Consider the following 23,334-nt stretch of genomic DNA (forward strand, 5'->3'; position numbering starts at 1 on the left):
CTGTAGCTGTTAATCAATAAGCATTATCTCCTCAACCAGATTACACTCCCTTAGGCATGTGACCATATCTTATATTCCTATTGATATAGGCCACATATGAAGCTCTATAACAATACCTGCTATTTCGGTAAAGGCATGAAGAAAAATATTTAGTTGGAAAAACCATGCAAGGAACAGTGTTTTGGGATGCTTTAGAGATAGGGCCTGTATGGTTTAAGATTCTAAACAACAAATTTGACTCAGAAAAATACTACCTTAAAAAGGTGGTTTGGGTGGGCTTCCCTGGTGGCGCAATGGTTGAGAGTCCACCTGCCGATGCAGGGGACACGGGTTCGTGCCCCGGTCCGGGAAGATCCCACATGCCGCGAAGTGGCTGGGCCTGTGAGCCATGGCCGCTGAGCCTGCGCGTCCGGAGCCTGTGCTCCTCAACGGGAGAGGCCACAACAGTGAGAGGCCCGCGTACCACACACACACAAAAAAAGGTGGTTTGGGGACTTCCCTGGCGGTCCAGTGGTTAAGACTTCGGCTTCCAATGCAGGGGTTGTGGGTTCAATCCCTGGTCAGGGAGCTAAGATCCCACATGCCTCAAGGCCAAAAAAGCAAAACATAAAACAGAAGCAATATTGTAACAAATTCAATAAAGACTTTAAAAATGGTTCAGTTAAAAAAAAAAAAAAAGGTGGTTTTTACATCAAGTTTTCTATAATATCTTTTTTTCCTTACGGCAAGTTAGCGGATGTTCAGGGCAATTTGGACAGAGCTGCACAGTTCTCTAGGTTAAACCCCCTTGAGAGGGCACATATATTACATAGAAGGTGAAGTCTGAGAGGGTGCAGATGAGCAATTACCCCCACACATGTAAATTGCAGCTTGTGTGGTGTAAATATACTGTCTCTGCCTGGACCTGCCCGTGTAACATTCTCTCTTTGGGCTCTGTGGTTTCTCAGTGCATCCAACTGTTTGGAGGCTGGAGCTTGGCTCAGCAAGCACAGATAAACAGCTTCCTGGAGCAAGCTGCCAGTGTGACGAGCAATGACCTCAGCAGAGAATGTCTGCTTTTCATTACCCTGAGCACATCACTGTACTGCTAGAGCTAAGAGCGGGAACAATACAAGCTGCATAGCCCCGACTAGCTCAGGTCTCCCATTACACCTTGAATTTTTAAAATCTTGGCAGCCAGAGGAAAGAGGGTATAGACAGGAAGTGAGGAAATGGCTTTTTTGTGGAAAAAAAAAAAGAAAAGAAAAGCTTTCTTAGGCTATTCTCTGAATAAACTAAATAATGAGTGAAGTGGCTAACACTCAATGGTTAATAGTCGTGCAGAAAATCATCAAACGTCTTTAATCTCCAAACAGTGCAGGGTAAGCAAAAAGTGTTACAGAAAACAAGACAGACTAAAAGTCCTCAAGATTTTCAACTCTGATACCATTTAAAGAGAAAGAAGAAGAAGACTATCACTTTCCAAAAAAGCCATGAAGTAGGAGGGAAGCAAAAATCCCAGAAAACTGGAGATAAAGGGGACTGAGACTCGATGAAAATGAATTACATATAGTCAGATATTTTATACCTGTCATTTCACTAGATTTGCATAACAACCCTATGAGACAGGTATTTTCATCCCTAGCAATTGTTTTGACTTGGAAAATATAACACAAGGACCTTAACAAAGGCATTTGTTATTAATGCTATTTAATGACAAAGGGATAAATTCAAGGCTGCTTCTATGGCCACACCAGAAATGGCATTACCTACTGTGGCAGCCCCAGAACTCAGTAATCCTGGAATGATGAGTCTTCAAATAAATTTACATGCTCATAACATTTTCTGATAAGGTAGTTTCTACCGTGCTGCTCCGAGCTGCATTTGTTAGTTGAAAAAAGAAATCACAGTTGTAGCCTCAGACAAGAACCTGGTTGGATATGACCCCTCTTGAAGGACCCTGAGAATTTGTTTTGTGGGGAAGTCAGAATGCAAAGATGCACCTGCCATGGGGCCGGAGGCTATGGACAGACAAACATCTTAGTAAATCATAATAACAGAGAGAAGCTTCATTTGACTTTCATTTCACTTTTCTCAGGGAAGAAGGACCTTTGTGTGGCTGCCAAAAATCTAACTGTCCATCCTCCTTCCCCTTTCTCCCCTCTGGCCCCATCCCAGTTCATTAACAACCCTCTGGTTAAAGGTGCCAGATTGTGTCATTCTTTCCTGCTCTCATGCCAGGCCTGTGCTGCCAGCACCACAGATCTTCGAGAGCTCTGAGCAAATTATGGAAGAAGTTAAAAGCACTGATGAATTTAAATTGCTCTATTGTTGATGAAGTAAAGTTTCTTAACTTCTGATTAGCTATTTTACATTGCTAATAGCACTACTGACATGTTACTTCAGATTTGTGTGTGTCTACCTGATTGCCAGAGGAGTACTCAGGGAATTATCAGAGTGACAAGGAATACCAGGGCTTGGATTGGACCAAGTAAAGGTTCTTTATATTATTTATAGATTAAAATAAATCAAGTAATTTCTCTAAGGGGAAATATTTTAGTGTGGAGAATTATACCTAAAATTTATACTAGCTAGCTGTAAAAGCGGCTCCCATGAAAACAGATATAATATCGCTGGGTCTTGAGAATACTTCAGCCAAGGATGGAGTTCCTTCATTTCCTCTTATTGAACAGTTTCACAACAGCTAAATTTCTCTTAAATTGTAGCAGGGAGGGGGTGGGGAAGTAAGGTGTTTCCTGACAGGGAGAATCTGGGCCCAATTATTACTTCCATAACTTTTGACTGCAACTTCTAAATGAGTCAGGGGACCAGTGGGCTGTGAAATGGCTTCCTCAGTTACCGGGTCAAGTGCTGCTGGATGGTTTCCTATAATCAAAACATGAAGGGACTGAAGAAGAGAGACGGATTCTAAGCAAATAAGCAGCTTCTTATGTCCTCAATGAACCTGGATTTTTAAGTTTCAAAATAGATTTTGGTGACTCTCAACTCACCACTATGTTTCCCTGGTGTCCTTTTGCTATAAGATACCTCTGGTAATATGGAAAAGAACCAGAATCCTCTATAGATTTCACAAATGATGGCTTAACAGAAATGCCTGGGCCAATAACAGTGAGGATAGGATTGCTTCAGCTATGGCAAAATCTATTCGTGGCAATTATCTGAGTCTGAGAATCCAGATGTTGACAATGAAAAATGGATTATTTTCTGTTACAATGTGTCAACTCCAGCTAAGAACTGAACTGTGGAAAAAAGATGGGGGTGAGGGGTAGGCTGGGAGAAGTGTTACACCTTTTGAAGAAGCCAATGATAGGATTAGTCACCATTCCTTCACTATACCACATTTTGACTCAATTTAACAACAATAAATTGGGAAAACATGGAGCAGAAATGGCCCAGAGAAGTCTTAAGTCCACCCCTCATTCAAAGCTATGAGCCTGGAAATCAGTGAGTTCCTAGTTTGTTCTGATGTGTTTTTTGTTGCTCCAAATCCACTCCTCTGTTACCATGGGCACAAGAAGAACCCAAAACATTACTTAAATGCTGGGTGGTGGATAATCCTAAAAAATTTGCCAATTTTAGAACTGAAAGTTTATACCCTGACTGTTCTAGATTACTGAGAAGTGGGTCATCTTTCATAGGGCTTAGAGCACCTGTTTTAAAAAAGAAGAAATAATACATATTTTATAATCATGCATTGTTTTCATTAAGTTATATTTTAAGTGATTTAAGAATATGCACTATTGGAATCTCCTTTTTTTCTCCAAGAGTGAATTAATGAAGTTCACATTTCATGGACTTATTCTAATTAAAACAATAAAAAAAGGAATTTGAGGCTGGTACCTTTTACTACAAGAGTATATAAAAAAGCATGCAAGTTCCCAACTGAATTCTGATAATATGTATCACAATGGAATTACTAATGTTCTTTTTCCAAAGATTGATAAATACTTCCATCTCCATATTTATACTATCTATTAGATAACACAAATAATTTTATGACTAATTATTTTATTGTTTTTACTTATTATATATGAGCAGCGCATGAGGGAGGCCAATTACTTGTAAGATAGCTTTCTATGACTACTGCCTGTTAAGGGTATTCCACTCTGAGAAGCAGCACATAAAATCAATCAAATTATTTTTTTTGGACACAGAAAGCCTAGGTAATAAAGGTGGACAAAAAGAAGGTAGGTCACCTGAGCTGAGATAACTTATCAGCTCTCAAATGGGATGAGCCAGTCATTCCATGGGATAAGCCCTCAAATGCCATCTCCTCCAAGGGGCCTTCCTGGCCATCCTATATATCACATTATCCTAGTTACTTCCTTGTTACACTTATCAGCTGTGTAACCTAGGGAATGTTACTTTTGTGTGCCTGAATTTCCTAATGTATAAAATGAAGATAATACTAATATTCCACCTCATAGTATTTTGAGAATTAAATGAGATAATACATGTTATATGCTTAGAACCATGCCCAGCACATAGCAAGTATTTATTAACTATTAGCTATTGTCGTCATTGTCAGCTTACTTGTTTATTGACTATCTCCCTCACTAAACAGCTAGGTTCATGAGGGTAATTACCTTATTTGTCTTGTTCACCACTATGTCTTCTTCATTGCCAAATACACATAGGCACACAGTAGGTGCTCAAAAATAATTACTGAATGAATGCTGTCTTATATTCTCACATATCCTTAAAAAAAACTTCCATCAATGAAGGATATCTGTATATGTACTTGTAACCAAAACAGTCATCATGAAAACTTCCCTAGAAAGGTAAAATCATCATTTAAAAAAAAACAAAAACAAGACACTTGATTATAAAAAAAGAGTCCTCCTGGGCCCACCAACCAAGACCACAGAGTATCATTCTTTTCTATATTAGTATGTGGAGGTCAAGCTCTCTGATGCCACAGTGTTGTAACTATCAATTTAGCCTGTGAAGAAGGGTTCCCAATTGTGATAGGAATTCTCAGATTTCAGCCTGTTTTTCTCTCATCATTATTTTCCAATGTCCTAAAAAAACACATTTCTCATTTTATCTTTTCCACAAGAACCTGGTCACACTCTGCTGTGGTTTCTAAGTTACAGCTACTCTAGCCTCATTTTCTTGTCTGTACTTCTTCAGAGGTCCTGACCCCGTGCCGACACTTGGTCTATTCTTAGAGCGGCACCTCTAAATATTAATTCTTTTTACCTTTCATTGGTTGAAAGATGGCATTCAGAGGTAGAGGTTGCATACAACATGAAAGAAAATCCTGTGGGATTTCGTATCCCTCTTTCAAGAGTGTCCAGAAGAATATGATCTGAAGAGCTCACAGTCTTGCAGACACACACGCACACGCACACGCACACGCACACACACACAGTACAGCTTAGCTACTCATGCTTTACAGCTTATCCAGATTTGCTGGAACAATCATGGATTTGTTGGAAAACACCAAGCACCAAGGAGTGACAGCACAGGTGAGAGGGCAAGCCGATCCATAGAAGAAAATCAGCAGAAAAACCTTCCAAAAACAATTTTGAAGAGTATTTTTATCATTGCTCAAAGGTAAATTATCCACCATTAAACGTATGAAAATCTCAATGTCTGAACTTGAAACTGAGAGATGGAAGTGCACACTTAACACATTTTTAAAAAAATTATGTTTCCTATTGTTTCGAGACAGCTCCAATTGTATCCCCTCCAAAAGGACAACATAAAACATTTAAATGGCAATGAATGGAGGTCACCAGACAAAGCTATGTGATAAACTGTGTGAAGTACAGCTCATAAGGGAAATTTCAAAGAATCCAGAAACCATAGCTAGAAGAGACCTCATATTATTATCTGGTTAGGCCTCCAGCAACATTAGGCATTATAGCGACTTGGAGACAACACAGAATAGTGGCCTTTGTAATACTGCAGATGAGGCTTGGTTCCAAATTCTGTCATTTATTAGCTTGTGAACTTAAAGAAGCTATTCTAACTTTTCTGAGCCTCAGTTTCCTCATCTATAAAATAGAGATAATAATATTACCTATTTCAAAGAATTATAGTTGCTGAAACATAGTATGAGTTTAATAAAACATTTTTTATTATAATATATAATTATTACGTTATTTTTATTTATTAGCACATTAGACTTTATTATACCCATCTCACAGTTGAGGCAACTGAAGCCCAGAAAATTTCAGAGGGACTTCTCTGGTGGCACAGTGGTTAAGAATCCACCTGCCAATGCAGGGGACATGGCTCAATCCCTGGTCCGAGAAGATCCCACATGCCACTGAGCAACTAAGCCAGTGTGCCACAACCACCGAGCCAGCGCTCTAGAGCCCGCAAGCCACAACTACTGAAGCCCGCGTACTCTAGGGCCCACGTTCCACAACTACTGAGCCTGCGTGCTGCAACTACTGAAGCCTGTGAGCCTGGAGCCCAAGCTCCTCAACAAGAGAAGCCACCGCAATGAGAAGCCTGCGCACCTCAACGAAAAGTAGCCCCCGCTTACTGCAAGTAGAGAAAGTCCATGCGCAGCAACGAAGACCCAACACAGCCCAAAAAAAAAAGGAAAAAAATGTCAGAAATTTTCCCAAGATTATGGAGTGAGGACTTATAAGGATAGGAGCTCTTTTTCTTCCCAGGGCAGAGCTCTTTTCACTTCATTATGCTTCTATAAATCAATACAAAACTCAGGTCTGCGAAAGAAGGATTTTCAGTAGATAAATTCACAATCAAAGGAAAATCAGGAACTTCTACCATTCAGGTCTCCTTGTCTACCAAATACTACTTCCTATTCAATCATATACGAACACCTTTCAAGTTGAGTTTTGTGTTTTTTTGGGTTTTTTTTTAAGGATTTTGGAGCTTTGATGCTGGCTCACCTCTTAAAATAACTTGCCTCAGGCCAATATGGTGTTTTAGAGTTATAGAAATGTCAGGTAGAATGGCCATTACCAAAAAATCTAGAAACAGTAAATGCTGGAAAGGGTGTGGTGAAAAGGGAACCCTCCTGCACTGTTGGTGGGAATGTAAATTGATACAACCACTACAGAGAACAGCATGGAGGTTCCTTAAAAAACTAAAAATAGAACTACCATATGACATAGCAATCCCACTTCTGGGCATATACCCTGAGAAAACCATAATTGAAAAAGAGACATGTACCACAATGTTCATTGCAGCAGTATTTATAATAGCCAGGATATGGAAGCAACCTACGTGTCCATCAACAGATGAATGGATAAAGAAGATGAGGCACATATATACAATGGAATATTAGCCATAAAAAGAAACGAAATTGAATTATCTGTGGTGATGTGGATGGACCTAGAGTCTGTCATACAGAGTGAAGTAAGTCAGAAAGAGAAAACCAAATACTGTATGCTAATGCATATATATGGAATCTAAAAAAAAAAAAAGAAATGGTACTGATGCGGCAGGGCAGGAATATAGACATAGGGAATGGACTTCAGGACACAGTTGGGGGGTGCTTGAGAGGAGGAAGCTGAGGTGAAGTGAGAGTAACATCGACATATATACACTACCAAATGTTCAATAGCTAGTGGGAAGCAGCAGCATAGCACACAGAGATCAGCCCGGTGCTTTGCGATGACCTAGAGGGGCGGGATAGGGAGGGTGGGAGGGAGGTTCAAGAGGGAGGGGATATGGAGACATATGTATGCATATGGATGATTCACTTTGTTATACAACAGAAACTAACACAGTATTGTGAAGCAGTTATACTCCAATAAAGATCTATTTTAAAAAAATGTCAGGTATGTGCCATTCACATAGATTATGTAACTTTTAGTTTTCTAAGGACAAGAAACTGCTCACTTGGCAACTAGATTTCTATCAGCACTGTGGAAAAAAGTCTTAAGATTTTTTTTTTCCAACAGTGTACTGCTAGATAAAAGCTATAATCAATAGCATTTGGAAACAGTTATAAGCCTTACTAGAGTTCGGTATTAGTTACATACACCAGTGGGTTCACTTTTGGAGTGCTACATACATGGTATGTAGCTGTGCTTCTTTTTTTTTTTTGGCCGTGCTGCGCGTCATATGGGATCTTAGTTCCTGATCAGGGACCTAACCCGTGCCCCCTATAGTGTAAGTGCGGAGTCCTAACCACTGGACCGCCAGGGAATTCCAGTAGACAGCTTCTTAAATGGCAGGATATAGAACTTTATCAAAAAGAATCAAGAAAAAAGAGAGAAAGAACAAGAGACGGTCCTTATTCATAATAAGACCAAGAATAAGAGTGGATAGTATGCAATAACCTAAAATACAGATACAGCTGTAGATTCAACATTTACCTAACACCTATCATATAATAAGCATCATGCCAGTATTCGGAATACAGGGATGAAGAAGAAATGATGCCTATCCTCAAGGAACCAGCACAGTAGGGAAAGGACTTATAAAGGAGATGGGGGAGGGGGAATAGAGTAAAATGAAAAAAGCCAGGAAGAAGCACTGTCCCCAGAAGAATCATATTTCATTTGGCAAGGAGCCTCAAGGGTGCTCGTACAGATTAAATAGCCTAGAAACTTGACCCCTAGGCTTGTCAGTTCTGTAAAAGCAAGCAAGGCTATTCAATCTCAGTCTTTATTCCCAGTCCACCTCATTTGCTTCAGCCCATACCTCGAGAACAAGTGACATTCCTTGTTCTACTTCACCCTCCTTTAGAAGACTGGGAGAAGAGAAGGGACCAGCTCTGATCCTGGCAAGCCTGTTTTTCCCAGGAACTTGAAATTCCAATCCGTAAGAAATCTAGATTTTGTTTGCAAGACTTATAGCTCAGCAAAAGAGCTAGGGGGAGTCAAGAATTCCCCTAACAGCAACCCAAGTTAAGGCCATTAGAAGAGATGTCTGATCTTCAACGAACCTCTGGAGAACAGAAAGGAAAATAAAATTGTTTTCAAGGAGGATGGACTTGAGCTCATGATGCACCATAAGTAGAAGCCTGTAAGAGGCTATTCTTCCTTTTTTAGAATGCTTACAATAAACCAGAAAAAAAGGAAAAAGAAGACAAATGATTATATAAATATGTTGGCATTTTGGTAATAAAAATAATTTTTTGTATTTCTTTAGCATATCCTTTCATGAAGACCAAGGTATTTTAAACTGATTATTTCATTCAGCCTAAAAACAGTTCTGTGATACCAAAAAGAAAGAAATAGGTAAGAGAGATTAAGAGGTATAAACTTTCAGTTGCAAACTAAATGACTTACGGGTATGAAATGTACAGTGTGGGGAATATGGTCAATAACTATGTAATACCTAAAAAAGAAACAAAAACAAAAAACTATGTAATATCTTTGTATGGTGAACTATCACAACTAGACTTATTGCAGTGATCAGTTTCAAATGCATAGACGTATCAAATCACTATGTTGTGTAACAGGAGCTAACAGTGTTATAGGTCAATAATTCAAAAACAAACAAACTCATAGAAAAAAAGATCAGATTTCGGGTCATCGGAGGTGGGTGGGGGATAGGAGGAAGTGCATAAAGGCAGGCAAAACTTCCAGTTATAAGATAAACCAGTACTAGGGATGTAATAATGTACAAGATGATAAATATAATTAACACTGCTGCATGTTACAAATGAAAATTGTGAAGAGAGTAAATCCTAAGAGTTCTCATCAAAAGAAAAAAGTTTTTTTCTATTTCTTTAATTATCTATCTACATAAGATGATGGATGTTCACTAAACTTATTATGATAATCACTTCATGATGTGGGTAAATCAAATGATTATGCCATGAACCTCAAACTTAGACAGCACTATACGTCAATTATATCTTGAATAAATTATAACTTGAAGAAAACAATTTTTTAATAAATTAAAAAATAATCATTTTGACTTTTACACACTCCAAGCATACTTTATAAAGAAACACTACTCCTCAAAGATATAATCTGTGAAAGATGTCCTGCCTCTAGAAATAATCTTAAATCATTAAGTGATTGACACAGCCTCCTGTAGAAAGAAAACTGCAGAGGAATATCATCCTAAGCATTTCCACGAAAAAAGCCAGCCAAGAAAAACACAGGCTAAAGGAACACTGACTAAAGGAAATCAGAGTGAATATTCTGAATAAGAGGGAAAGTTAAAAATTATAAGAGGAACCTAAAAAAACCAGATCTAATAGATCAAACAAGCAGCAGTTGAACTTTTATAGTTATCACCACTCATGAGACTTATCATTGGACAAAACTAGCTGCACCAAAGGCATGTTCCAAAACCTGTTTGGGCAGCCCTCAATCAGTCTAAGCATTCACTGCCACTACATAATCAGCATTGCCCTGCTCTACTTTTCATGTATCTTGCCTGCTTCCAAAAGCCTCCTCTGGGCCCACGCTATAGGCAAAGCACTCATGTACTTACTATTCAGTGAAGAACCTGGCAATGCCATATTGGCTAATATCTTCCTTGTTCTCTAGCAGCTGGCATACTGCATCCTCCATGTATGTGAGGACATGGCGCTGGGCTACAAAAAACAAACAAAGACAGAAAGAGAAAGTGAGAGGGATACAAAAAAAAAAGTCCTTCCAATCCCAGTAGGCCATGAAAGTCAATCAAGGTGTTGGTTCTGTTCTAGGAAGTGGACCGGAATAGGCAAACCAAACTTGCTGGCCCTAACTGAGCTAGTCTCAATGGGCAGAATGGGAGATGCTGTAGAACATAACCTATTGCCGTGTGATTGGCTGTTAGTATTAATATCAACCCTTCACTCTTCATTTCAGTGATTAGGGTGAGGAGCTTTAGCACCATTTAGCAGGTACACCTGGGAATTCTTTCTTCCTACCTCCTTCCACCTTCTTCCACTTCTGCATGTCCCAGAAATTTATCCCAGGGAGTAATGATTCTATGCCTGAAACATGGATGATCTGACTGCAAGGAAAACTCAATTCTTTAATTTAAAAAAAAGTCACTGAAAAAGTTTAAGGACCATGAAGATTTCAGTAAAGTTGTCATAAGTTATTAACCTTGATAAATAATAAGACCATGAAATCTGTGTGGCCCAATTTATCAGAAATCATGTTTTCTACATTTGTTGTGACGGATAAATGTGTGACTTAATCATGGGCTTGTAATACAGGGTGTGATGAGTATTGGAATTAGACAGACCTGGGTTGGAATCATGGCTCTGTCTGATAGCTTAGTCTTGGATAGTTATTTAATCTGCACCTGTTTTCTTCTTTATCAAGTGTGGAAAGAAACATTATTTAATTAAATTAATTAATTTATTTATAAATTGAAGTATAGTTGATTTACAATGTTGTGTTAGATTCTGGTGTACAACAAAGTGACTCAGTTATATATATATGTTCTTTTTCATATTCTTTTCCATTACAAGTTATTACAAGAGATCGAATATAGTTTTCTGTGCTATACAGTAGAACCTTGTTGTTTATCTATTTTATATATAGTAGTTTGTATTTGCTAATTCCAAACTCCTAGTTTATCCCTTCCCCCTTCCCCTTTGGTAACTGTAAGTTTGTCATCTATGTCTGTGGGTCTGTTTCTGTTTTGTAAATAAGTTCATTTGTATCATAATTTATTTTACTTATTTTTATTTTTTTATACATTTATTTATTTATTTTTGGCCGCATTGGGTCTTCACTGCTGCATGCGGGCTTTCTCTAGTTGTCGCGAGCGGGGGCTACTCTTCGTTGCAGTGTGCGGGCTTCTCATTGCAGTGGCTTCTCTTGTTGTGGAGCACGGGTTCTAGGCGTGCGGGCTTCAGTAGTTGTGGCACGTGGGCTCAATAGTTGTGGCTTGTGAGCTGTAGAGCGCAGGCTCAGTAGTTGTGGCGCATGGGCTTAGCTGCTCCGTGGCATGTGGGATCTTCCCGGACCAGGGCTCGAACCCATGTCCCCTGCATTGGCAGGCGATTCTTAACCACTGCACCACCAGGGAAGTCCCTGTATCATATTTTAGATTCCACATATAAGTGATGAAAGAAACATAATTTAATTCTTTCTCAAAACATGGTCAATCAACTTCTTGATCTGAATCACTTGAGACACCCTGTTAAAATACAAATTGATCATCTGACAATATCTCAGACTTGGTGACCTTAAAATTCTAACTGGAGCCCAGTAATCTTTAACAGGTACCCTTGATGTTTCTGATGTAGTTTAAGAATCACTGGTTAAGAACTTTGGCTTTGGAGTTCCAAGACACTTGAGTTCCATTCTCAGCCCCACCAAATGCTAGCTGTGTGACCTTGAGCAAATTATTCTGCAAGCCTATTTCCTGTGGATAATAATACCGTTACTATTCATAAACCACAATACCTGGTTTTCTTGATAATATATTTTATTAAAAGCTATGTCAAAGGGCTATTGGAGGTTTACTTCAGTAATACAGCAGAGCTTCTAATATAGCAGGTGCTCACCAAATGCTTGCTCCCCTTCCCTGAGTTTTGTCTTTAGGTATAACAGTGGTAGCCTGGCACACTTCATATAGAAACTTCCAATTCAGTACTTCCATTTGCCATCCTATTTTTTACAAAAAAGCAAAACAAAACAACTTTCGTCTGGAACAGTAAGAACAAAAAACCCAAAAGTAATAAATATCTTGCCAAAAAGCAGTTCCACAAAGTTGCTACTGAGATGGGCATTTGCCTCTTTCACATTTTCATCCTTCAGGAAAATATGAAAGAATTACCTAAAATTTGTAAAAATAGGTACTTCAAAAAAACATTCCTGAAGTCCTGGTAGTTTAGTGAGATTATAAAGCAAATAAGTTTATCTACCCAAGCTCTACTCAAGTGAGTCTTTGACAGTGGTTACCTAAAGTTTCACCATGTTTACACCAGCCTAAAGTCCAGATGAATGACATGTTTACATTCCATGACTTATTCTATCAATATGAGTGCTTCCCAAAGCTAACAACTATCAGCTACCACAAACATTCTCTAACCCTGACCTCAGAAAAAGATGTGAAAACAAAACCAGTGCTTCAGCAACAGTTCATCCAACTGGAAAACTATTTCGCTAAGAAATGGCCAAAACTGACAGTGAAGTGAGATAATACATGACAACCTCTTGGGACTTCCCTGGCAGTCCAGTGGTTAGGACTCAGTGCTTCCACTGCTGTTGGCCCTGGGTTCAATCCCTGGTCAGGGAACTAAGATCCTGCAAGCCACGTGGCATGGCCAAAAAAAAAAAAAAAAAAAAAGATATTTCTGGCATTAATTGTTTTATAATTAAGCATATATGAAATCGGGAAGAAAAAATGGCCAAACCAACATTAAAATCAGGTATACTTTCACCTCTGAGTTTCCTTCCCTTATTCCACTCACTTATCCTGGTCTTACAAAAAGATTTCTTCCTTGGGCTATATAGGCGTTTATGACTTAGATCTACCTAAGGCTACTACAAGACTAGGGGGGTTTTTTGTTTTGTTTATTTGCTTTTTTTTTTTTTTGGTTTGGTTGTTTGTTTTGTTTTTTGATGGTAGAAATGAAAGAGCTCTACTTAGAAGCAAATCCTGCTGCTTCTCCTCCCTAGCTCCAGGGACTAAAAGTCAATGTGAAAGCCCTTTAAGGGAGAAATGTTTTCAGAGCAGTTAAAATCAAAGTACTTTCCTCCTCCTCAAAAAAAGGAGGACTTTTCTGGAAAACAGACTTTGCATGAGAAAAAAAAAAAAAAAAAGCAGGGGGGGGAGAGGGGAAGGAAAAAAGAAAACAAATATAAATAAAGGACTATACTTATTTAACATTCAGCTACCAATCAGACATTTAGAGTTTAATATTACACATAATAATGATAATAACAGCTCTACCAATTTTGAGGACCTGTGCAACTTACTGAACAACAATGGGTCAGAGACTGTGCTAATTGTTTTACATGCATGATTTTATTTAGTCTTCACAACAATCCTATGATAGAAATTTTGATCATGTTTCTGTTTTACAAATGGGAGAACTGAGATTTATAGAATTAAAGTAACTTGCTCAAGATCACACAGCTAGTGAGAAGAGAAGCCAAGATTCAAACCAAGGTGTGTCCTGCCAAGAACCCATGCTTTTAACACTATATACCACACTGCCTCATCACTGACACTTTCTAATCAGTTTTAGAAATAAATATGATCTTCATTTTACACAGAGCACAAAAGCAGGGGTGTATGTTGATAGTAAAATCATCTGAGAGATGTGGTCCACTTGTGTCCATGTGAATTCATATGTGTGTATGTGAGTGTGTCTATATCCTGTCCCCACCTGCATAGGTATGCATGCTAATCAGCATTTGTGTGAAGTTAAAACTTGTCCCCAAATTTCAAAGTTTCTTACGAAGAACCACCCCACCACAAAATATTCACTCCACCCATTCCTAGTTCGGAAAGTAGAAACAGAAAGCCCTAGTGCTCTTTTTTCTTTTTTTTTCTTTTTTTTACATCTTTATTGAAGTATAATTGGTTTACAATGGTGTGTTAGTTTCTGCTTTATAACAAAGTGAATCAGTTATACATATACATATGTTCCCATATCTCTTCCCTCTTGCATCTCCCTCCCTCCCACCCTCCCTATCCCACCCGTCTAGGTGGTCACAAAGCACCAAGCTGGTCTCCCTGTGCTATGCGGCTGCTTCCCACTAGCTATCTATTTTACGTTTGGTAGTGTATATATGTCCTAGTGCTCTTTTCATCTGTGCGTGAAGCGAAGGAGCTAAGAAGAGCCAGCAGAGGTAGGAAGAAGTTTCTCCCCAAGAATTTCACACAAGCCAAGTGCAAAGAGCTCTCTCTAAATTGCTGCTCCCTAGTGGTTTCCTTCCTGTGCAGCTCTTATCATTCCAATGTTCCTTCTGTGGTTAAGGGTACCACCCAGCCATGGAAAATCCTTGTACTTTACCAAACTTCAGCGAGACAGAAGTTCAAAGCTCTTGTCTGGCAATAAAACATGGAGGGTGTCACTTCATGTTATTTTTTAAATGCAAAAGAATAAGCTTTAATTTATGTGAATGATTAAAGAATAAAAACTGCACACCTGCACCCCTGGAGGGCAAAGATATCTGGGCACCTTAGCTGCCCTCTTGGAAAAGGAAAAGCATTTCAGATTGGCTTTTCTTCTTCTGCTTTGCTGTGATTTCCACAAGACCAGGATTAAGTTTTCTGACATGAACCAATATGCTCTATTGTTCTGAAATCCACACTAAGGCCCAAGAGTCCATGTTTTGCTTAGACAGCATCGCTCACAAGGTTCATATAAAGATCATACAGTGTTTACTTATCTTATCTTTTACTTAGATATTTCAGTGCAGTGTACTGAAGCTATAAGTGCTTATCTCAGACTGCACTGCACTGAAATATCTAAGTAAAAGATAAGTAAATAGGGCTTCCCTGGTGGCGCAGTGGTTGAGAGTCCGCCTGCCGATGCAGGGGACACGGGTTCGTGCCCCAGTCCGGGAAGATCCCACATGCCGCGGAGCGGCTGGGCCCGTGAGCCATGGCCGCTGAGCCTGCGCGTCCAGAGCCTGTGCTCCGCAACGGGAGAGGCCGCAACAGTGAGAGACCCGCTTACAACACACACACACAAAAATATATATATATATAAGTAAATACTGTATGATCTTTATATGAACGTTACGAGTGAAAGCAATTGTGGATCAGAAACTTCTTGGTTCTCCGTTGAATCACCTCCTGCTGATCACTTAATCTCTATATACCACAGTCACTCTTGCTATAAAATGGGTATGACATTAAGAATATGTCTAATAGGGCTTCCCTGGTGGCGCAGTGGTTGAGAGTCCGCCCGCCGATACAGAGGACATGGGTTCGTGCCCCGGTCCAGGAAGACCCCCACATGCCGCGGAACGGCTGGGCCCGTGAGCCATGGCCGCTGAGTCTGCGCGTCCGGAGCCTGTGGTCCGCAACGGGAGAGGCCACAACAGTGAGCGGCCCGCGTACCGCAAAAAAAAAAAAAAAAAAAAAAAGAATATGTCTAATAATAAACTGCTTCTTTAGAATACATTTGATATACACAGAAGGTAACATATTAATGATTATGTTATTATTGCTACATACTAATTTCACAGATTAAAACAACATAGCAATTTATTGCAATGGTTAAGAACATGGGCTCTGGAGTCAGGCTGACCTGGATTTGATTTCTAGCTCTGGTACTCATTAGCTGTGTGACTTGAAGCAAATTACCTAATCTCTCTGCCCTTTTCTGTAAAATTGGGAAATAATACCTACCACCTAAGGTTGTAGTGAGGAGTAAATAAAATAACTTATGTAATAATCTTAGCATAGTGCTTGGCACATAGTAAATATGCAATAAACATTAGCTATTATGTTTATTATTGTTGTTTTATTACAGTTGTTACTACATATCCCTCCCAGACATCGCACCTCACAAGACATTGGGTTTCAACATTAAGGAACACCCGGAGGCCAACCTACTATAGCCCCCTACTCACCTATTTAAAGTTCTGCTCATCTAACCAAGGATGTTTACAGATTATCTTCAGGGACTCCTGGGCTATATAAAACCCTACACATATGATAATATACATAATCTATACCCATTTCAGCTATAGCCTTTAAACTTGTGGGAAGCATTCATTTATTAATTGTTAATTACTCAGGAGGCTCTAACTTATACGGGTAAAGTCCACAACTATTTCTTTTTACTCTCTTCCCAAGCATAAATACCATCAAAGCATTAGCTATTTATTTTGCAATTAAATGACAAGGGGTCTCATTTGAAAATTTTTGCTTGACAGGCTACCTACATCATTGAGACCACTCATTTTATTATATTAGTATTTTATACAGAGTCCCTGTATTAGAATAAACAAGTTTCCCCAGAAAATATTCACATGAATTACAATATGTGATATTAATAGATACAAGAGCAAGAGCAGTGTAAGTGAAAAGCAGAGTACATACATATATTCAACTTTAAATCTGACTTTCTTCTCCCTTACCAGAGTCCTTTTGAGACACATTTTTGTCTTTGAAGCCTCTTGAGATTTAGATGCTGGCTGGCACAAATAAGTGCTGAATTAAATTAAGACTGTTCTCTGAGATTAGAAAAGTAACCCTGTTAACCAACGACCTGTCACGTAAACTGTTTAGAAGCTTCAAGTTTAATATCATATATAAATCACTAACATGATATAGTATTTGATCTTGTTAAGTACATATAGATAGCTTAATGGTTTAAAAAGTTAATAAACCTCTAAAACTAATTATTTACATCCTCCATCTTTACTGGTATGTCCTGATCCAGGGACACAGTATGTTCTGGTAAAATATTTTATCACCCATACAAGACCATCTTTGATCTTAGACCACACTAGACCAATTTCCTTTGACCAAAGGAGATGGGGAAATGAGGAAAACCAGCACATGCAATACTTATACAACCCAATGAGGTAGGAAATAGACTTTTTTGAAGCTCAGAGAGGTTAAGGAACCTGCTCAGTCTTAAAAAATGGCTGAGCTAGAATTCAAACTTAAGATTCAACTCCAAAGCCCATGCCCTTCCACTTCAACCCTAGCTCTCAAAAACAAAACAAAATAAGAAAAAGCTAAGAACCTACAATGTGTCCCATTTTACACTGTATTATCTAGAAAACACTGGCTCTCCATTCTTAATACTAGAAAAGAAACTTCAGTTGGTAAATAGGATAAAGTATTGGCATGATCTTTAAACTTAAAAAAATGTTTATTTATAATTACATACTTAATTATTTTTAAAGATTCAAACAATATAGAAAAAGTAAAAAACCAATCCCAGTTCCCAATCAGTTTGGTACTCATACTTAAAAAAATATATAAACACAGTTTGTGAGCTTGGTTTTGTTTTTAAGTAAATGACATATACTTTTCTGTACCTTACTATTTTCACTCAACCATGTTGGAAATCTTTTATGAAACAATATGGAACCAACTTATTTGCCAATGGTAAATACTCCTCTATTGATAAATACTCAGGTTGTTCCCACATTTTCACTATAGCAAACTGTGCTGGGTTGAACATTCTTGTACTTGTTTTCCTGTGCATACGTACAAGAGTTTTCCTAAGGCAGATATCTCAAAATTGAATGGACATGTCACAGGATGCATATATCCTCATGGTTTTTTTTTTTTTTTTTAGTTTTATTGAGAAACAATTGACATACATTACTGTGTAAGTTTAAAGAATACAGCATAATGGCTTGATTTACATATACTATGAAACGATTATCGCAATAGGTTAAGCTAACATCCATCTTCAAATATAGATACAATAAAAAGAAAAGAAAGAAGAAAAGAAAAAAAGAAAAATTTGTCCTTGGATAAGAGCTCTTGGGATCTACTCTCTTAACAGCTTTCCCATACATCATACAGCAGTGTTAACAACAGTCATCATGCTGTACTTAACATCCCCAGGACTCATTTACCTTATTCCTGGAAATCTGCACCCTGTCCTACCATCACCCCCACCATCCTCCTATTCTCCTTCCCCCAACCCTCTGCCTCTGGCCACCACATGTCTGATCTCTTTTTTCAGAGTTTGGTGGGTTTTTTTAGATTCCACATATAAGTGAGATCATAGAGTATCTGTCTATCTCTTTCTGACTTATTTAATTCAGCATAATGCCTTCAAGGGCCATCCATGTTGTTGCAAATGGTAGGATTTCCTCTTTTTTTTTTTTTTTGCGGTACGCGGGCCTCTCACTGTTGTGGCCTCTCCCGTTGCGGAGCACAGGCTCCGGATGCGCAGGCTCAGCGGCCATGCCTCACGGGCCCAGCCGCTCCGAGGCATGTGGTATCTTCCCGGACCAGGGCACGAACCCATGTCCTCTGCATCGGCAGGCGGACTTTCAACCACTGCGCCACCAGGGAAGCCCAATTTCCTCATTTTTAATAATATTCTGAATAATATTCAGAATATTATTAAAATAATATTCCAGTGTGTGTATTTTTTCCACAACTTCTTTATCCATTCATCCATCAATGGACACTTAGATTGTTTCCCTATCTTGGCTATTGTTAAGTATGTTACTGTGAACATGGGGATGTAGGTACCTTTTCCATTTTGTGCTTTTGTTTCCTTTGGATATATTCCCAGAAGTGGAATTGCTGGATCACATGGTAGTAGTTCTATTTTTAATTTTTTGAGGATTCTCTGTACTGTTTTCCATAGTTGCTGTACCAACTTACAATCATAACAACAGTACATAAGAATTCCCTTTTTTCCACATCTTCATGTTTACTAGATATACACAGTTGCTTTACAAAGGGTTATTCCAATTTATACTCCTCCCCACCATGAGAAAATCTGTTTTCACTAAAGCTTTGTGACTTTTGCCAATTTAACAGTTATAAAATAGTTTCTCACTGTTGTTTTAATAGTTTAGTCTTAATTACTTAATTAAATAAAGTTAAGCATATTTTCATGGTTACTTGTATTTCTCTTCTGTGAATAATCTGCTAATATCCTTTGCCCATTTTCCTCTCTGGCTGTCTTTTTTCTTTCTTGATTTGGAGGTTTTTCTAATTCTCTATATGTGCAAATATGGGTTTTCTACCTTATGGGTTTTCTTTTCATTTGTTTATGGTACCCTTCATTGCACAGTTTAAAATGTTGATGTAATCAAAAGTATTTATCTGTGCCCTTTGTGCTCTGCGTCTTGTTCAAACAGGCCTTCTGTACTCCAAGTGTATAAACCTATTACCCTATATTTTGTTCTGGTATGATATTTAATTTAAGCTAATTACGTCCCTTGCCAAAATTGTGAGTTCACAATTAACATAGTATAATACAAAAAGAAATTTAAAACTTGCGGTGGAGAAAAATACAGTAAAAGTGTTAACCCAAAAGCAAGCTTCTCTAAACACGAACTAGCTCTGAATATAAAACAGCTGCAAGTCACGTTTAACTTTGGGCCCCCAGAAAAAAACCATAAATGAATCACAACTTGCAGATCAATATCTTGAGAAATATCCTTTATATAAATGCAGGAGGCCTCCCTCTTTTAATAGCTCTTGATCATTACGGAGTTTGCTTAATGGTAGCTAAACCTATAAATATAATAAAATGACAGCCAACATTTATTAAGCTCTATGAAAGACAGCATTCTAAGCATTTTATAGGTAATAATTCATGTACTGCTCACAACAATCCTATGAGATGGGTACTTTTATTATATTTCCATTTTACAGGTGAAAAAAGGAAGACTCAGACATGTAATTTACCTAAAGGTTAAAGGGCTGGTAAGCAGCAGAGACAGGATTTGAATCCAGGCCTTTGGTCTGCACTACACTATATTGCAGCCCTTAAAGAGCTACGGAGCATATGTATCAAATGGAATTTTCTAAGAACAAATGTACAAATTAAGGAAAGATCTTTTACATTAACAGTTATAAAACAGACAAAAGTAATACATTGCATTTGGACACCCAAACCACCACAGTGCTGCTATACAGCTAGTCAAACTCAAATACTAAAAGATAAGCCAGGAGCAAAGAAAGCATTACACATATGTTAACATCACCTGTGACAACCAGAAAACAAGAGGTGACTAAAGGTCTTTATGTAAAGTAGAAGACAAAAAACTAAAGTCTACTTCCTTCAACCAACGGTGGTATTGTACAAGTTAACAGCTGAGTCCCCTGACATTCAAACAGTTTCTAGTCAACCATTAATCCTCTCCTCTCCCTTCTCCTTCCTAAAACTGGTGGGGGGGGGGGGGGGGGGGGGGGGGGAAGAGGCAGATGTCAATTAAGGCTAAGTACTTAAATCTTATTGCTTCAGTATTTCCAGCCTAAATCTCATAATACAGAATTAGTACGTTTGAGTCTTGCAATTTCAAGTGCCAGAAACTACAGAAATCTTTTTTCTTTTTTTTTTAAGGAAGCTATTACAGAGATCCAAACTTAAAGCACTCAGAGAGCTGACCATAACAAAATGCACTGCCTAAACGCAGAGAAATCTAAAGTAGCACTTAAGTTTCCCACAGTTATGATCTATGGGATACATGAAGAATCCAAGCATTGTCATGACAAAAGCTTTGCAAAAATAGTTACTCATAGAGCAGTATAGTTATCAAATCAACTCCATAAACATTCACAATACCATTTTCCAGAAAGCACCATGAATTAAAAAAAAAAAACCTATAAACTGACAAACATGGAGAAATCATATTGTCATAATGTGCAACTCATAATGTCATGTCAGGCAGGGAAGTATTAATGTTATAGGGTGAAAATGAATTGTGCTACATAGTCATTAAAGGTTGTAGCCTTTGTGGCAAACCATGCATTTACAGATTATCAGCAATTATGTTTGGTAATATGCAATTTAACTATGAATATACAGATTAGTGATATTAATGCAGCAAGGTACGAATGCAACAACTTATCAATTACTTGACATTTTACATTCAAACTATTTCATAAAAATTAGTTGGCACTCACAATAACTCATAAAACAGCAACAGGGTCTCATTTAATCTAGTGGCAGAAAGATACAGAAGAGTTCTAATTAAAGGCAGCTGAAAACTCATGGGCTTAGAATTCCCAATCTTCTCTCTTCTGATTGATACTGCTTCTGTATGAAGGTGGAGATTCTTTTTCAAATGAGAGTCTCACATGTCAAATCCCCACTCAGAACTATGTCTACACCCTGCTTATGGGATATGGCTACAATAATGCTCAATAATCCCTTTGAGTTCCTATTTTTGTTATGAAAGTAAAGGATGCTAACATAGATATTTATAGATGCCTAGAGGCCTAGGCCAAAGTGCACAAAAGTCATATGCGGTGAATGACTGGAACAGCATAGGCTAGACAGAGAGGCCCTAGTTTAGTTTACACAGGAAATTCATGCCATCATTTAACATATCATCTAAATTAATGGTGTGGGGACTTCCCTGGTGGTCCAGTGGTTAAGGGTCCACGCTTCCACTGCAGGGGTGGCGGGTTCAATCTCTAGTCAGGGAACTAAGATCCCACATGCCACATGGCACGGCCAAAACTAAATTAATTAATTAATTAAACTTTTTTAAATGAAAAAGAATAAATGGTGTAAAACACCAAAGTACCCTATAAAAATATGCTTTGGATCTATTTTACCAGAGCCACATAATTTTTGACTTATTACTCAAATGATTAATGGAATGTTGGCATGTTGCAATGTCCAAGCCTACCTCTCCTGCCAGGCTCCACTCAAATGCCACCTGGTCAGGAAGCTTTCCCTGATTATCTCCCAGCCAGAAACAACCTTCCTTTTCCTGAACTTCCTAAATACCTATTCTAAATATTTCCAGTGGCACTTTCTACTTTGATATAGAGTTATTTCTGTTACACGTGTTACCTCCATTGTTAGACTTCCTGCTCCTTAAAGACAGATAGGTACCATAACTCATTTGTCTTTTATCCCCTATAACACTCAGAATCATTCAGTGTCTTCCACATACCAGTCATTCAAATATTTACTGAATGAGTACCTAAAATGTATCACTATTTATAAACTGTGGTGCTATTCTTTATTCAACTCAACCATTTCAGGACTGTGCCTTCCAGGTGGGAAACACTAAGTGCCAAAACACATTCTGTTACAATATTAGGGTTCTTACAGGAAGCCATTTTTGTCCTGTTCTCAACCCTTCTTTCTGTTGCCTTTTTACTGTTCTGTCTCTCTATTCCAGTGAGAAAGTACTTGTCTCTTCCATTGTTACCAAGAGCCTCATTATGTTCAAGGTAAAGTGAAAAAATGCATTCGATGCAATTACCAGTTCCTCACAAATTTGGGGGCTACTTGTCATTTCAACATTCAACACGTGAATAAAAGAAAGTCCAAATTCTTTTCACTCCTAAGAACTATTTTCTTTTTTTCTTTTAGACAAAATGGAAGCACACAGCACAGGAAGCAGTTCTCAGTAAGCCACCGTTCATAAACAGCTTTGCTCAAAGCGTAACAAAGGTTCTGTTGTGCTCTTGCATGGCAGGGCCAGTAAGCAGCAGGAGCAGATGAACTCTTTAAGAAACAAAGGTTCTGTCTTCATGCAAATGTTTGCATTAATAAAAAATGAAGGAAAAGATATAGAAAATGCAGGCTAGCTGGACATAATGGGTCTCTAAACGGGAGGTTTTTCACATTTTTCAGGCGGAGTCAGCAGGTCTTTTAAAAACTTTGTCATTCTGAACATTTCACAGACATCACAAGAAAGACATGCAAATAACAGAAGCAAATCAAAGGACATCCCGCTGCTCTACTGGCGCCTCCCTCATCCATGCCTGGTTTGTCATTTTCTGTTAACCCTAGTGCCGGCTGCTGTTTCGTTGAGGAATGGAGTCCCTAGACTATGTGGCAGTACATGTCCAGCCAGC

The 23,334-nt window shown here is 38.4% G+C and overlaps 1 protein-coding gene across 2 annotated transcripts in view; it reads right to left on the bottom strand.

The window, feature by feature from the left end:
- The window catches only part of CSTPP1 (centriolar satellite-associated tubulin polyglutamylase complex regulator 1), a 174,826-nt gene that overhangs the window by 127,021 nt on the left and 24,471 nt on the right, over positions 1-23,334 (bottom strand). For both annotated transcript variants that reach the window (XM_027114807.1, XM_027114808.1), the window contains exon 2: positions 10,384-10,486. In XM_027114807.1, coding sequence (XP_026970608.1) covers positions 10,384-10,486 — 103 coding nt within the window. The remainder of the gene's footprint in view (positions 1-10,383; positions 10,487-23,334) is intronic.

Source organism: Aethalodelphis obliquidens, unplaced genomic scaffold (assembly GCF_003676395.1).
Source record: "Aethalodelphis obliquidens isolate GAN/ISIS:26980383/991018 unplaced genomic scaffold, ASM367639v1 scaffold14, whole genome shotgun sequence".
NCBI classification, from domain to species: domain Eukaryota; kingdom Metazoa; phylum Chordata; class Mammalia; order Artiodactyla; family Delphinidae; genus Aethalodelphis; species Aethalodelphis obliquidens.